This window comes from Bradysia coprophila, unplaced genomic scaffold (genome assembly GCF_014529535.1).
Source record: "Bradysia coprophila strain Holo2 unplaced genomic scaffold, BU_Bcop_v1 contig_358, whole genome shotgun sequence".
Lineage (NCBI taxonomy): Eukaryota > Metazoa > Arthropoda > Insecta > Diptera > Sciaridae > Bradysia > Bradysia coprophila.
Genome location: NW_023503616.1, coordinates 6177486 through 6191818, shown reverse-complemented (window position 1 = coordinate 6191818; position 14333 = coordinate 6177486). Strand labels below are relative to the sequence as shown.

Sequence of the window (14333 nt, the reverse complement as noted above, 5' to 3'; positions counted from 1 at the left end):
ACAACTACATAATTAGAGTTTCCTTTTTGTACAAAATATAATCACAGCATTTTTGTTTTTTTGTCTTTTTCTTTTCGTTTAAAAGCTAGTGGACTTGAAGCTTATTGGTACTAAATATTTTCAAACAAATAATAATTCGAGGCGTTTCTTTGTAGTTACTTAATTCGTATACTATACATAGTCTTAGCTTGGATAAATTAGAGTTTTTTTTCCACATTTACAAATATTTTATCACACAAACCACGGTTTGTAAGCACTTAACACATTCGATAATTAGCACAATTATTAAAAATTTAGCAAAGTGAAATTAGCAGATTTTTGGAATAATAAATAAAACGAAGACAATTTCATGGCCAGGGTCAGAGTCCTGATCACTTAAGACTTAACAAATAGGGTAGATGCAATTTCACTTGTCAGTCTGATTAAAAAATAACTAAAAGTTTTTAATTGAATAAAAGCGATTCAAATCAAAATAAAATAAAATTAGAAAATAAAACTTAAACTTTCTGCGGAAGAAACCTTATAGAAACGGCTAATCATTTGCTATCGACAATGACAACAAGAATAAGCGATGAGCTCTAGCTAGTCAAAATTGGTGATAAAAATATTGAAGTAATAGATTTTGTTTCAAACATAGGAGATACAAATGATGTCACAGATTTAATGATTTCGCCATGACACACTTGCCGTTTCTAAAAGATTGAAGACGTTCAATAGAAATTGATCTTAAGAACGCCAATGTGAAATCGATTTTCAGATATTTGATCCGAAATCAGACTAATGGAATGGGCTGTCATTGTAATGGTCAATTAATTAATGGAGCGTTAATTAGCTATAAAAGTGAAGATTTTTTTTTCTATTCAATAAAGTCAATCAATACAATTAACAACTTTTTTTTAGCTAAATTGACGTAATGATAAAAATGAGGTTTGATCGGAAAATAAATGAAAAACCTTGTCCAGAAGTAAGGCTTTTCAGGAAAATAAATGCGAAAATAACTTAATGAAATTCATAGATTCGACCTCAATAAAACTTTAGTTTCATCGAATGTCATTTTTAACGATGTGTATTCAGTGCAGTGAAAGAGTAGAAATACGGATAACCGAACCCTAACACTGAATATCACATCTGGTCTGGATTGTGACGCTGCAAAACGCTATTGATTTTCATCTTTAACGGTGAAAAATCAATCTTCTTGAAACGTGGAAGTGATGAAAAGCGTTTCATACTGCTGGCTATGTCAGTGACTTTTTTACAGCTAACTGACTCCTTCAGTGGCGTTACGGTCGCATATTTAGGATAAAAAAGTGGCGAACCGCTTGATATGGTTTCGGTTATTGATGATTTCGTCGATGGAGTCAGCAATTCGGTAGCACTGGACGATACTATCGGTTTTGTCGGTGATTCTCTCGGTGTCTTTGTACTGCGATTGGTCCCATGGCGTGGGGTGGCTATATATAAATTTTCGGCTCTTTCTGGCGTACTCGGTTTGGCTAAAAAGTCAATTGCATCGTTTTTCCGATGATTGTTTAGTGGCGTTTTCTGCACATCATTCGGATAGTACGATGGATATTTCTCGTCAAATGAATTGTTCGGTTTCTTTGGTGTAGACTTTTTCGATTTTGATTGATCTGAGGAATTGTGCGATGACATAGCTTTAGAGCTTCTGGATGATTTTCTGCTGCTTCCTTTGGAAATTGTCAAATTTTCGAAGTTCTGTAGACTGGCTTCTACTCCATAATCACGGCAGAAGGTAATCGTTTTGGTCGCATCTACGGGACTTAGCTGTTGACTGCAATTCTCGGTAAAGAATGGAGATTTTGGCGGCAGTTCAGGCGCTGATACAGGTGAAGTTGCTGAGCTACTACGAATTATCGGAGCCATTTGACAATATCCAGACGGACAGTCGATAATTGTAGCCACTGACTTTGTCTCCATTTTGGCATTGAAATTCGAACCAACCAAATTGACCTTTGAATCGTTGCACGAAATGTTGTAGCTTGACAAAATGTTCTCCGATATATTTCGCTCGTCATCGAAAACTTCCTTGTCACTTATAGTCGAATCGAGAAAACTGTTTTCGTTGCGAATGGAAAATTCCGTGGCACTGGAACGTGCCATAAGTTCGTTTTCGAATTCTTTGACACAGTCGGTTACATCCACCTCCACATCCACTTTACGAAGATCTGGACTTGAGTAGCTCATTCGATGACTGCGAATCAGTTCGATTGCTGGAGACTCTGCTGTGGCTGTCTGTCCTTTCGATTTCGGTGTTTTCCGTTTGTGTATGCTCTTGTGGCGAGAGAACACTGTTTCGAAGATGTTTCGCTTCCGTTTCTTCAACGATATTGATTCGGGATTGGTGTATGTACGGTTGATTTCGGTTTGAGTATTTACGCGAGGTCTCGGAGGTGGAAGTGGAGGGGGCATTTCTTCCAGCATTCGTGCAGTTTCACTGCAATTAAAATTCTGTAAGTGAGAGTTGCTTTTAATGATAAGCTTGAAACCTTACTCCGTCGGAATAACAGGCGATGTCATTACTTCATAAATGCCGGATGCAATGGATGTTCGTGACATTTTTCGATTGATGTTCCTGTTAAATTTTAGAAAAATCGTTTCAATGGAGATCGGAAAAATGGTTTTCATTCCTTCAGACATACCGTCCGTCACCAATCTCTTCGTAAATTTCGGATGTTGTCGAAATTCTTCTGGACCAATTAATATTGGAATCAGGTAAGTTTGGAAGTGGTCCAAGGATGTCGTTAATGTCCCTAATATCTTGAGTATCGTTACATATTCCGGCTTCACAATCAAGGGATGAGTTTAAAGACCGTACAACACTGTCATCGATTCTGCTAGCACGACTGGCGCGTCGCGATTCTAACATTTCTGAAAAACCCGAATTGATGTACACTCATTCAATGAAACGTCTAATATTTCTATCTGTAAGCCTTACCTCTTCGATGAATCTCCAAATTGATTATCGAATTTTGAACCCAATTAATGTGACGATCCAAATTGACCTTTGAGTCCAACGCAAAAAACATGCAGCAATTTTTACGGTGTTGTGTCCAGAATAAACCGTAAGAATAGTCCTTCGAACGAGAACTCGCCAGTTGGACGCCTAGTCCCGGTACATTGATTTTTATCACTACATTCGAGTTCTCGTCATTGCTGTTTTGAATCAAGGTTATTTTTACGAAACATGGAATGTATTTGATGGCTTCAATTTTGACGGTGCATCTGGTCCATGTCTGAAAGAAAGGTAAATCGTTTTTCGGTTACTAGAGTTAGCTTAATAAATATAAAAAGTAAATCAATTTTCACACTAAGAGAAGGCTGAGTAACAGTTTATTTAACAAGAATAATTTATGTTATCTCGCATCTCACTTAAAGTCCCCATATGACTTTTAGAATTTCGCAAACTGGAATTATTCATAATTTCTTTGAGTAATTTGAGATATTGCGCATATTATAAGATAAGTAAAAAGTGAATGGTAAAAATGCATTGCAAGGTTCTACAGACTTTTACAAGTAGAATTTCCTACTTCAGATATGAATTCTTGTTCTTTGTGATACTCAAATCAATGTACTTATATTGATTGTGCTGTGTTATACACATTGCGTATTATGCTTTGATAGTTCTCAGATCATGAATGTTTTATCGAATTAGTAATTGCCTTTGAATGAGGAAATTAATTCCTTATTTTCAATTAATATTCAATCACATTATAACATTAACACACTGAAGAGTATGTGAGGGGAGCATGTAAAGGAGTTGATTGTACAAGGCAAGCGCAAAGAGCAAAAGAGAATAGCAAATCCAATACAATCAAACAACGCAATTTGCCTTACAGGAGAGTCTGAGCTAATCAGGTAATAGTATAGCCTTACGAGATAGAAATTCCATGTATTTTCACTTGCCCTAGTTGAAGGTTTGAATGAAGGACTATTGGACGATTCGTAACAGTTCAGATTGATCGGTTTTGTTTTCACAATAATGCTGCTTTCCAGGAAAGTAAGGTTCATCAAGGCAGTACGTTAACAATCAAAGTTAAGAATATTCATTAACAATGACAGAGATGAGTCTAATGAATTATTTAATAAATTGAGTGGAATCGGACGAATTGTCGGAATTTTGAAAGTCTTGGATTTTTTTGGTAATAAACGGCGTATTTGGTATTGAGTGGAATCGTTGGTATTTTTTGGAAATATTCGAATTTTTGAAGAAAAAAAAAATGGAATTTTGGTTTTGAATGGAGTTTGTGGAATTGATGAAATTGTTAGTTGGAACTTTTGGAAATATTGTAATTTTTAGTGGAATTTTAGGAAACTGCATTTTTGGTATTGAATATGAATTTTTAGTATTGACTCAAATTGTATATGGAATTGGTATTTGTGGTACACAATTTTAGGCGGTGGTTATCCCCTCGATTGTTAATGGGATATACCTTTCTCTTAGTCTAGAAGGAAAAATTAACTAAAAAGCCTTCGATATATTCACTGTGATCCAGTGAAATTGTATTTGCATATCATTAGGATCGGACAAAGGTATTAGTTTTGTTTTTTTACTCAGATCAAATTCAAGTTCGAGAACAGTCTGATCCTAGGCTTCTATTACTCGACGTTTCAATCTAATTCTACTATAAATCGGACCTTACGGCCTAGATACATATTTTTAGCGCCGTACGAAGTACTGGGGGCTTATAAGATTAATATGCCGTTTGTAACACGTCGAATTGGAAGGAGACAGTAAGGGCAAAGCATTTGGTTATGTTAATAGATGACGAATCCGCAATAGAAAAAATTTCCGTCCGTCCTCTAGCTTGAGTAAATCACAACCTTTTTTGAAAATTCTTTTTTTCCCCGATTGGTATCGACAAAAGTAAGGTCAAGTTCGAAAATGGGCATGGTAATGTCGACCCTTCCAGAGCTAGGGCCCTATAGGTGTTTTTCAGTCTTTCGACGGTATCTACCGAAATACGCACACAATAGCTGCTTGTGATGTATTAAATGAAAGGTATTAACGAGTAGAACAAAGTTGCTGAACATTGTTTTGGGGTAAGATGCAACGTGGGCTTGTTGGGAGGGCTCAAAGGTCGTTACTCGGCCCTAAGTGTTTTTTGTACATAAATCGAGTAAATCCGATTTTGCTAGTTTTTGTTTCATTTGAGAGGTAATTGAATACCCAATGGAAAGTTGGCAAAAAATTTTGGGTTTCTAAAATAATGTCGTAAATTGTTGGTTTTATTTGAGAGGTACTTCGTACGGGCTTTCGTAATTGCGCTATGCGCAATTTTAAAAATGAAAACTTTCAGTTTTGACCATGCCCAACTTGACTTGCATTTTGGTAACAGACGCATTAGAGGGTTGTAGACGTATTAGGGTTCCGGGCGAATTACGGCTACGGACGTATTATGGTTACGGACGAAATAGAATTACGGGCCGTACGGGGCTAAGTCGCAGCAAACGCTCCGACTGTTCTAATGCCTTGTTTTTATAAAGATTTGTAGGTTTTGGGACAGCAGCGAAAACGTGCATTTAAAGCAATAAATTTGTAAAATAATTTGTTGTAGTGTGGCGATAACAGTTGGGAAAATCTGGGTTTTTATTGCATGTACTTTAGGATACCGATTTTTTTTTACATCGAAAAACTACTACTTATCAACATGTAATTTCCAAAATAATATTCCAAGAATGAATAATGTTGCTACATTATGTGTCGTCAATATCTCACAAATATCGACAAATTCCGAAAATTTTAATATTCAACATCTAATTCGTAACATATAACTTTGTAAAAGGACTGATTTTACACCAGCATTAAAAGAAAAAACAAATAAACGAATCGCGTCCAAAATAAATCAACAGATGATGGATTGTAAACAGTCAATAAAAATATGTTTTCAGTTTTGTAATGGACAATAATACACATCACTGACGTCATCATTCATGTTATTTTTGTTTGTTTATTCAATTTTAAGAATGCATATTATTTATCGTCGATGGTATATAGGTGTAACACATAATTTTTATACATTTTCGGTTATATGTATAATTCGAGGTATAATTTACGTAGGACGGTAAATTTTGTGTGCATTTCAGATGACTCTTGATTTTCTAAAATGTATTCAACACCTTTTTTGCCGTGTAAACAATGTGCAAATAGTCGAGTGAAGTTTGCAAATCATGACTACAGGCTATATAGGTCTATGACATGCTTGTCGTTTGTAAAAAGTATTATCGTATAATTCTGCAGTGCACTGGACTAAACTGCTATGGTTAATCGACAACAAATTACAAAACATCGAATGTGATTTTTAAATGCTGGTTTCGGCTATTATTATTTACTTGTTTTGAAAATGTAATTGGAATTGAAGGTGAAATTTTTTCATATCGAACAATAGTTTGTTATCCACTTTTTGGGCCAGTTCAACACAAACAACTTGCAGACAGTTTTTCTTGACTGCATTCCAATATTTTACAACGAAATAACTGTATATGCACAACACTCACCCTCAATTGAAAATATTCAACTTTCTTCTCCTTCAAATCCATTTTAACGTCCATGTCCATTGTGATCTCATTATGACCCATCTTTCTATCGTATTAGTCCTCTGCTTTTATTACTGAGCGTTGTTAAAATTTATGAGACTGAAACAATCACAAATTTTAAAAATAAAATTCAATTAAATGTATTTGTGCTCGAGAATTCCAAGAAATTTGCATTGTTGTTATGATTGATGATCCTTACCTTAGTAAATAATGACGCCATGCATGGTTTATGATGGACAGATTCTCACAATAAATCGAATTTTGTGGATTTTCAAAATTAAACCGATAACTATTTGGGTGGCTACTGGCAAAGGTTCATTAATATAAGCAATTTTTAAAAGAAAAGTCCACGCTCTTACAACGAGCGTTGGAAAAAAAATGAAACAAAAATTTGGACTTGTTTTGCTAACAAAAACCCGCCAGTATGGCTATAGAGCAGAATTAAAATGTTGAAAACAATTCACAATCCGTTCAGTGCGCAAAATCGTTGAACCATTGAACTGGAATCATGGAATATTGACGGTTGATAAGGCGTTTCATGTTATCGGGACATAGACGTATCTCATCTCATATATTTTTGAAGTACAAAAATTAATGTCATCACCGTCGTCACACGAGAAATGTCACTGTAATTTACACACCGTTCCTGCAAAACTAAAATAGAAAATAAATTTAGTGTAAAAAACAAGTCAAAAAGCTGTCACAATGCTTTACGGAGCATATTTGAGTATACTCTTAACATCGCTTGTTAGTTTTGCGATCGCTGATCTAGATGTGGACGATTTAACAGAAGAGTCCGGACGATTTACAATCGAGGGAAAAGTTTATTCTCCCGAAATTTACTCATCCAATGTAAATTGGCAAAAAGATACTGCCATCAGCATCAACAATGGTGAATACAATGGCTATTTGAAAGAGGATGGTACATTTTTCATCAGCAATGTGCCGTCGGGCAGCTACGTGGTGGAAATTATCAATCCGGATTACATGTATGAGTCAGTAAGTACAAAATATACATTGCTGTCGCTCATGAATATTTCATCAATGTGACACGATACCATTAAACCCGTTTGCTATAGGTTCGTGTGGAAATTAATCCGAAAGGAAAATTCAGAGCTCGAAAGTTGAACTACGTGCAACCGTCCCAAGTGATTCAAGTGCCCTATCCGTTAAAATTGAAGGCGGTTACCCGATTCAAGTATTTCCAAACTAGAGAACAGTGGAAAATCACCGATTTCCTATTCAGTCCAATGGTACTGATGATGATCTTACCGTTGCTGCTGATGCTTATTCTACCACGTATGATGAGCGATCCGGAAACAAAGAAAGAAATGGAAAATCTGAATATCAACAAAATGACGAGCGAAATGCCTGAAATTAGTGAGATGATCACATCGTGGTTCTCTGGCGGTGCACCAAAGAAAGATGACAAAGCGAAGACTGTGTCGAAAACCAACAAAAAACGTAATTGATATTTAATGAATTGTGTTCTAGTCTAAATGTGTTTGTTGAGTGGTTATAATGTTGTCAACCAGAGTAAACTCAACGGGAGTTTTGTTTTTCGATGTTAATCCGAGCGTTTTGCTCGAATATTAACTAAATTTAGGACTTAATTGTAAAGAAATATCTTCAACAATTTTATAAATTAAATTAAATAAATTCATTAAATCCAACACCTGATAAAAGTTTAAAAGGATGACTGTGCCATTGGTTTTTTGTATGCACACTCACTAGCAATATTCAAGTGAGATAACTTACTCTTTCGAACAAACCGACAATCAAACTACAAGATCCTCGACAAGATCACAAGGTCACACCGTCGTCTTGATGACTTAAAATAATCGCCCAATTAATAATAATAATAATAATAATCCATTTATTTAGCAATGCTATTCCTTTACATACATATTCATACACTCATATTCATTGATAATCCTTTAGTCCATTAAAGAAATAATTCAATCAATTAAATTTACTCAAATTCTAGAAAAATTGAAAAACTGATCCCTTGAATTTACGTCATAGTCTTACACAAATACTTCAAATTAAAGACAAATCTTTTAAAAACTCTTTCTCCTTTCAATTCGCTAGGCAATTCATTAAAACACTTTAAACCTTCATATAACAGCATCCTTTGGGTGCATGATTTCCTGTACAATGGTAGTTTGAAGTCACCGTTGTTCCTGAGGTTGTAACCATGGGTACCGCCACTTTTGTCGATTCTGTTCGAGATGTATTCCGGCACTAGTCCTTGTTTTATCTTGAAGACCAGTTTCAGTGTATTGAATAGAAATCGTTGTTTGCAATTCATGATATCCAATGCTTCGTACATCAATGCAGTACTGGTGTATTTACTGCATCTTAATACAACTCTGATGGCTCGATTCTGTAACCGCTGTAGTTTAGTTCTGCATTGTTGATTAGCTGACATTAGAAGTGATGAACAAAAATCGAAATGAGGTGAGATGATGCTCCTATACACACTCATTCTTACAGCAAACGTTAAGTTTTTGGCAATTCTGCCGAAAAGACCAATTTTCTTTGCAAGCTTTTTGCATACATACAAGGCATTTTCATTCAAAGTTAATTTACTGTCTATCATTACACCCAGATATTTCATACAGTCCACTTTTTCGATCCTTTCACCATTTATAAACAGCTGAATTTCACTGAGTCTACTCCTGTTATTAATGAGCATACATTTCGTTTTGTCTACATTAAGCTTTAATTTATTTTCGTTTAGCCACTCAAACACAATATTTAACTCTCTGTTCATTATGTCCGTTAATTGGTTCACACTTTTACCTGAGATATAAAGCAAGGTATCGTCCGCGAACAGGTTGATCGCTACTTCACTAAGGACTTCGGGCATATCATTTATGTAAATTATAAACAAAATGGCGCCGATAATCGAGTCCTGAGGAATCCCAATCTTGTTGTGACGGGGTCTAGAGACTTGTCCATTCACTTTCGTAGTTTGTTTTCGACTATCTAAATAACTCTCGAACCACTTTAGCGCACTATTCTTAATCCCAAATCTTTTTAACTTCACCAACAACTTTTGTCTATCTATTGTCTCAAAAGCCCTCTTTAGGTCTAGAAAGACACAAAGAACGAAATCGTTATTATCTTTCGCTTCTTTCCAATTCGCGATCACTAAGCTTATAGCGGTTTCACACGAGTGTTGCTTCCTATAACCGGATTGACTTACCGTCAGCAATTGATTTTTCTCAATGAATTCCATAAGTTGTTCTTTCACGATTGCTTCCAACAATTTTTCGAGCGTTCCTAGCGAGTTTATCGGCCGATAATCTTCTGCCAATGTCGGTCTATGAACTTTTGGTACTGGTACAACCGTTGACACCTTCAGAATACTCGACACCTCACCATCTCGAAGAGATTCATTAACTATTTGCTCTAACAATTGTCCAGTAGTCGGGATGGAATCGATTATAATCTTCGGATTCATATAATCGGCATCTCTTTTGTTCTTTAGTTCAGTCAAAAACTTTTCAATTGAGGTTCTCGAAACGCTTCTGAACCGGAACTCCACATTATTATTATCGTTGTTCGCTCCATTTTGATTTTGATTTGTTTGCTGTGCTGGTGGGTTGGACTGTTGCGCTGTTGGATTGATGCTCTTGTTTATTTGCTCCACACTTTCGATGAAATATTTGTTTAGTCCTTCACTAATTTTCATGGTGTCGGTCTCCTTGATGCCTTCGATTTCAACAGCCGTTATTTCATTGTTAAGTTTTCCTTTCAGCATTTGTTTTATTATCTTCCAAGTTTGTTTACTGTCACCATTCGCGTCGCTCAATTTACTCTCAAAGAAAATTCTTTTTTTATCACTTAACATTGATGAATAGACGTTTCGTTCGACTCTATATCTTTTCCATGAGGTTGATGAAGAAAGGATAATCGCCACCTTGTAGGATATGTCCCTCTTATTCCTTTGTTTTTTAAGCTCGTCGTCGTACCATTCATTATCACGTAACGTTGTTGCTCGTACTGTTTTGATAAATTCACTGATACTGTCCTTAATTAAATATTTATAAAATAAGATGAACAGCCGGAACGACATTAAAAAATGAAGATCCTTGACAAATGCCACGTTCTCTTTCTTCTCAACCCAGAAAACATTGATCTGATGTTCTCTTGCAAGTCAAAATTTTTTGGCGATATTTTAAACAATTGACGTTAGACATTTAGTGACTGCATCGTCTGCGGTCTGTAAATGTTTAAATATTAGAAAGGGTTGGGGTCAGTTTACACAATAAAAAAAACTGTACATAAAGGACGCCCGCACGAGAGGGGTCGAAAATATATAAATATTGCCCTAAGGGCAATATTTGTGGACTTTCGCGACTTTTATCATGTGGCCATAGATATAGCCAAAGAGTTTGTGGTAACAACACCTGATGATTTTTCCGATACAAAAATTATGTTCCGAGATTCATTCATCAGGGAAATAATGACCGGACTAAAGAATTAAACTGTGGCGCCATCAATAGGAGTGTTTTTTATGTTATTTACAAAATGTATATTTCAATGGCACATAAACGGCGTGGTAACAATTAAATATGTGGAATGTAACATACAAACAAAAATATTGAAAACTCTGAATTAAGGCTGTTCATTGAACCATTGGCTCAAATTAACTGTGCATTTTCGTTTGGTTGGTGTCCCATTTGAATCAGCTGTAGTCGGACGCAACGTAACTGGAGTATTTTCAGACAACGGTGACGATATTGGAAGAGAAGCAATCTGTCGGGTAAACGATGTTATAGGACTTTCAGGTTCAGGAAAGGTCCCTCGTAGATTAATCACTTGACTGTTGCCATTTGTCTCTGAAGGCATTCTGTTGTTCTGCAAAGGTGAAGTGTCGAAAGCCCTCGCTTCCAGGATATCTGACTGGGTCCCGGTCTGGGTAGTAACTTCAACTGGTAACGGATCCTTTAGAAATGACATTAAAAGACATTTTTCAGATAGCTATAAAAGACCCGATGTCAAAAACACATACCGATCGTTGGTTTCGGAAAAATTGTGATATTGAATTGGTTATGGCATCGAAAGATCGTCTCGAACTATCACTACGAACGTATCGCTGCAACCATTGAGACAGTCGCCTCTTTTGAACGGTTTTGTCGAACCGAGAATCACATAACAATATTGCTCCGTAGTCATGTCTGTGTCTAATCACTCGTCCAATAGCTTGGTTGACAGCTCTTGACGCTTCCATTTGATACCATTGCTCGCCACTTAGAGACTCACCTGTTGCCATGTAGTTTTTCTCCATGTAATTTCTCTTCAGTACTACTTTGGCATCGTAACACGGCGCAAGTGGTAGACCGGTTATAATAACAGCTCTACCGTTTATGTCAGCAAAATCTAGGCCTTCGGATACTTTGCCCCGACATACAGCCATAAAAATTGCCCCATTCGCTGTTTCGTTGTTGATTTGTTTGTAGTAATTCTGCATCGTATGCGTGAATTCGTCTTTAAATTTGGGCTCGACAAAAATCGGCTTGATCAGTTCAATCTGACTCCAGATGCCCATGTTCTGCCAACTTGTTTTGCACATTTTTAGGATTTCATACGTCGGGAAAAAAATGAGCAGTCCGTTCGGTATGATTCCACAAAATTTCAAGATTGTACATCCCAGCGAGTTTAAATAGTTTCTTTTTGACCTAAAAAATTGAAAAAGAAATTTGACTGAAAAACATCTCATTGTCATATTCACAAACCCAACCTATTCAAGTAAGTCGATAAGAGTTCTATTCTGTCTGGACCGTGCGAAACGATCTCGACAAGAACTTGGCTCGGATCAATGATGTGACCATTTTGAAGTTGTACTTCAATTGGTATGCCCAACGACGTTATAAACGGTTGTAACGGAGACATCGTTCCGCTGGTAAAAATAATGCTTCGAACATTCTTTTTAAGTAAATATTGCAGGCTGAAATCAATAGATTTAACATTTTCCGTTGGTAAATTATGGAAAATAAAATCGAAAGAAATCGTCTTTTTACCCAAACTTTGGACTGAAGCACCAATAGTTAAAGACTTTGGTTCGCCCATTCGAATGCACTACGGGTGATCGATCCCAAGTAGCATACACTCGATAATGTGTTTTGACGTCTGCGCGAAAATCGTCCCCGCAAGCGGGAAATGTCGTCCAGAGAATGTTTTTAAACTTTCGCAAACCGGGACTCTGAGCGTTAAGAATAACTTTTGAACGATTTTCGCTCCGAACTTCCTTTGAACGAAGAAGCTCAATGCAATCAGCAACGTATTCCAATGCACTCTGAATCAGCATTAGAATGTTCCTCGAAGTGTGGTAGGCAATCTGTTTTGAGTGAATTTTTTTTTTTTAATGGTTTTAGTCGGCGAAGTTCGATCTATAAGTTACATCGGCGTTCTCCATTACAGTGAATATGTAGTCACCATCAAATTCCGCAGATTCTATCGCATTGTCGTTTCGGGAAAACGGAATCTCATCGATCGCTCTACCGAAACGAAGTAAAATCTGTTCCAAGTCGTTGAGTTCGGACAGATTGAAATTTGAAGGTCTCAACTCCCGATTGGTCAGGTTATCGGTGGCAAATTCAGCAATCTACAGAAAGAATAAAATATATTCAAATATCGATGACACCATTCAGGCGTGATTGGTTGATAATAATACTTTCCTTTTTAACCTCTTCAACAGCGTCGGAAATATGCGTAGATTTGAATTCAATGGAAGCAGAATCTTCGCATACCTGTGGAACATTATGCGCTTCGTCTAGAATTATCACAGCATCGGTTAATTCCACTCCAATAAAGTTTCGGATCATCGGATCCAATAGGTAATTGTACGGCATGAAAATTATATCCGCTTCATCTATCAACGTTTTCGACATAAAGTACGGACAGAAACGATGATCCAGACCGGAAGTTCGAAGGTCCTCAACATCAAGTATTTTATCATAGAAACGTTCCGCACGAAATGTTTCATCCTTTCGTAGAGATTCATACCGTTCGTAATACGAACAATCACATCCCTGACTATTTGTTTCGGGATCATACTGCGAGTTTGTATCTTGCTTCTTCTTTATCTTTGTTTTGCACTTTTCAGTCTTGATTGCATTAGTTTCAGATGCCAATTCTGGATGAATGCACAGCTGGTCTCGTGAAGCGAACACTCCCACTTTCATGTAATTGTAGCTCGTTCCTTTTAACTCATTTATGACTTGAGTTAATTGAGTGTGGGTTCGTGAGGCGTAAATAATTTTTGGTATTATTGGTGCTGAGGTAACACCAATTGGTAGTTCATCTCGAGGCTCATTCGAGACCTCTAGTCCATTCCGAGGTTCAGAATTTGTCGAAGTCTACAGTGTTGTAAATTCGACAAACATTTGGATTCGATTTTGTGTTATCGAAATGGAATTATTACCTGAAGTATTTCCGCTTGGTCTTTTATTTGCTTTAGCCATGCTAATGAGGCACACAACAGACTGAGGGTCTTTCCGGTTCCTATGAGTTTTCAATTGAATTGAAACTATCAACAAATGAATCAATTTTACCAACCCGTTGGAGATTCCAGTACACCATTTTTACTTTCTTTAAGACATTCAACAATTTTGTCCATATAAAGTCGCTGGACATTGTACGGATTCTCATATGGAAAATTAATCGTAACATCATTGATTACTATGTCCGGCATAATTTCCAAGTGAAGAGCAACAAACTAATGAATGAACAAATCAAACAATAACAAGACTGGTGACTGGTTGTTT

The 14333-nt window shown here is 36.5% G+C and overlaps 3 protein-coding genes across 3 annotated transcripts; 1 reads left to right on the top strand and 2 right to left on the bottom strand.

Moving 5' to 3' along the window:
• Positions 1–212: 212 nt before the first annotated feature.
• On the bottom strand, positions 213–7005 carry LOC119081550. Its single transcript, XM_037190573.1, has 6 exons — positions 6755–7005; positions 6517–6654; positions 2957–3254; positions 2661–2889; positions 2513–2593; positions 213–2455 (listed from the first exon to the last, which is right to left on the bottom strand). Exons 2-6 carry the CDS (start codon positions 6595–6597, stop codon positions 1123–1125), a joined length of 2022 nt encoding a protein of 673 aa, XP_037046468.1. The 5' UTR covers positions 6598–6654; positions 6755–7005; the 3' UTR covers positions 213–1122.
• A 141-nt stretch (positions 7006–7146) lies between these two features.
• LOC119081551 (ER membrane protein complex subunit 7 homolog) lies at positions 7147–8231 on the top strand. Its single transcript, XM_037190574.1, has 2 exons — positions 7147–7554; positions 7635–8231. The coding sequence occupies exons 1-2, from the start codon at positions 7261–7263 to the stop codon at positions 8025–8027; spliced, it is 687 nt and encodes a 228-aa protein (XP_037046469.1). The 5' UTR covers positions 7147–7260; the 3' UTR covers positions 8028–8231.
• A 2837-nt stretch (positions 8232–11068) lies between these two features.
• Positions 11069–14326, bottom strand: LOC119081549 (regulator of telomere elongation helicase 1 homolog). Its single transcript, XM_037190572.1, has 8 exons — positions 14125–14326; positions 13991–14070; positions 13245–13925; positions 12968–13171; positions 12588–12904; positions 12308–12514; positions 11579–12245; positions 11069–11511 (listed from the first exon to the last, which is right to left on the bottom strand). Exons 1-8 carry the CDS (start codon positions 14258–14260, stop codon positions 11182–11184), a joined length of 2622 nt encoding a protein of 873 aa, XP_037046467.1. The 5' UTR covers positions 14261–14326; the 3' UTR covers positions 11069–11181.
• Positions 14327–14333: the final 7 nt, after the last annotated feature.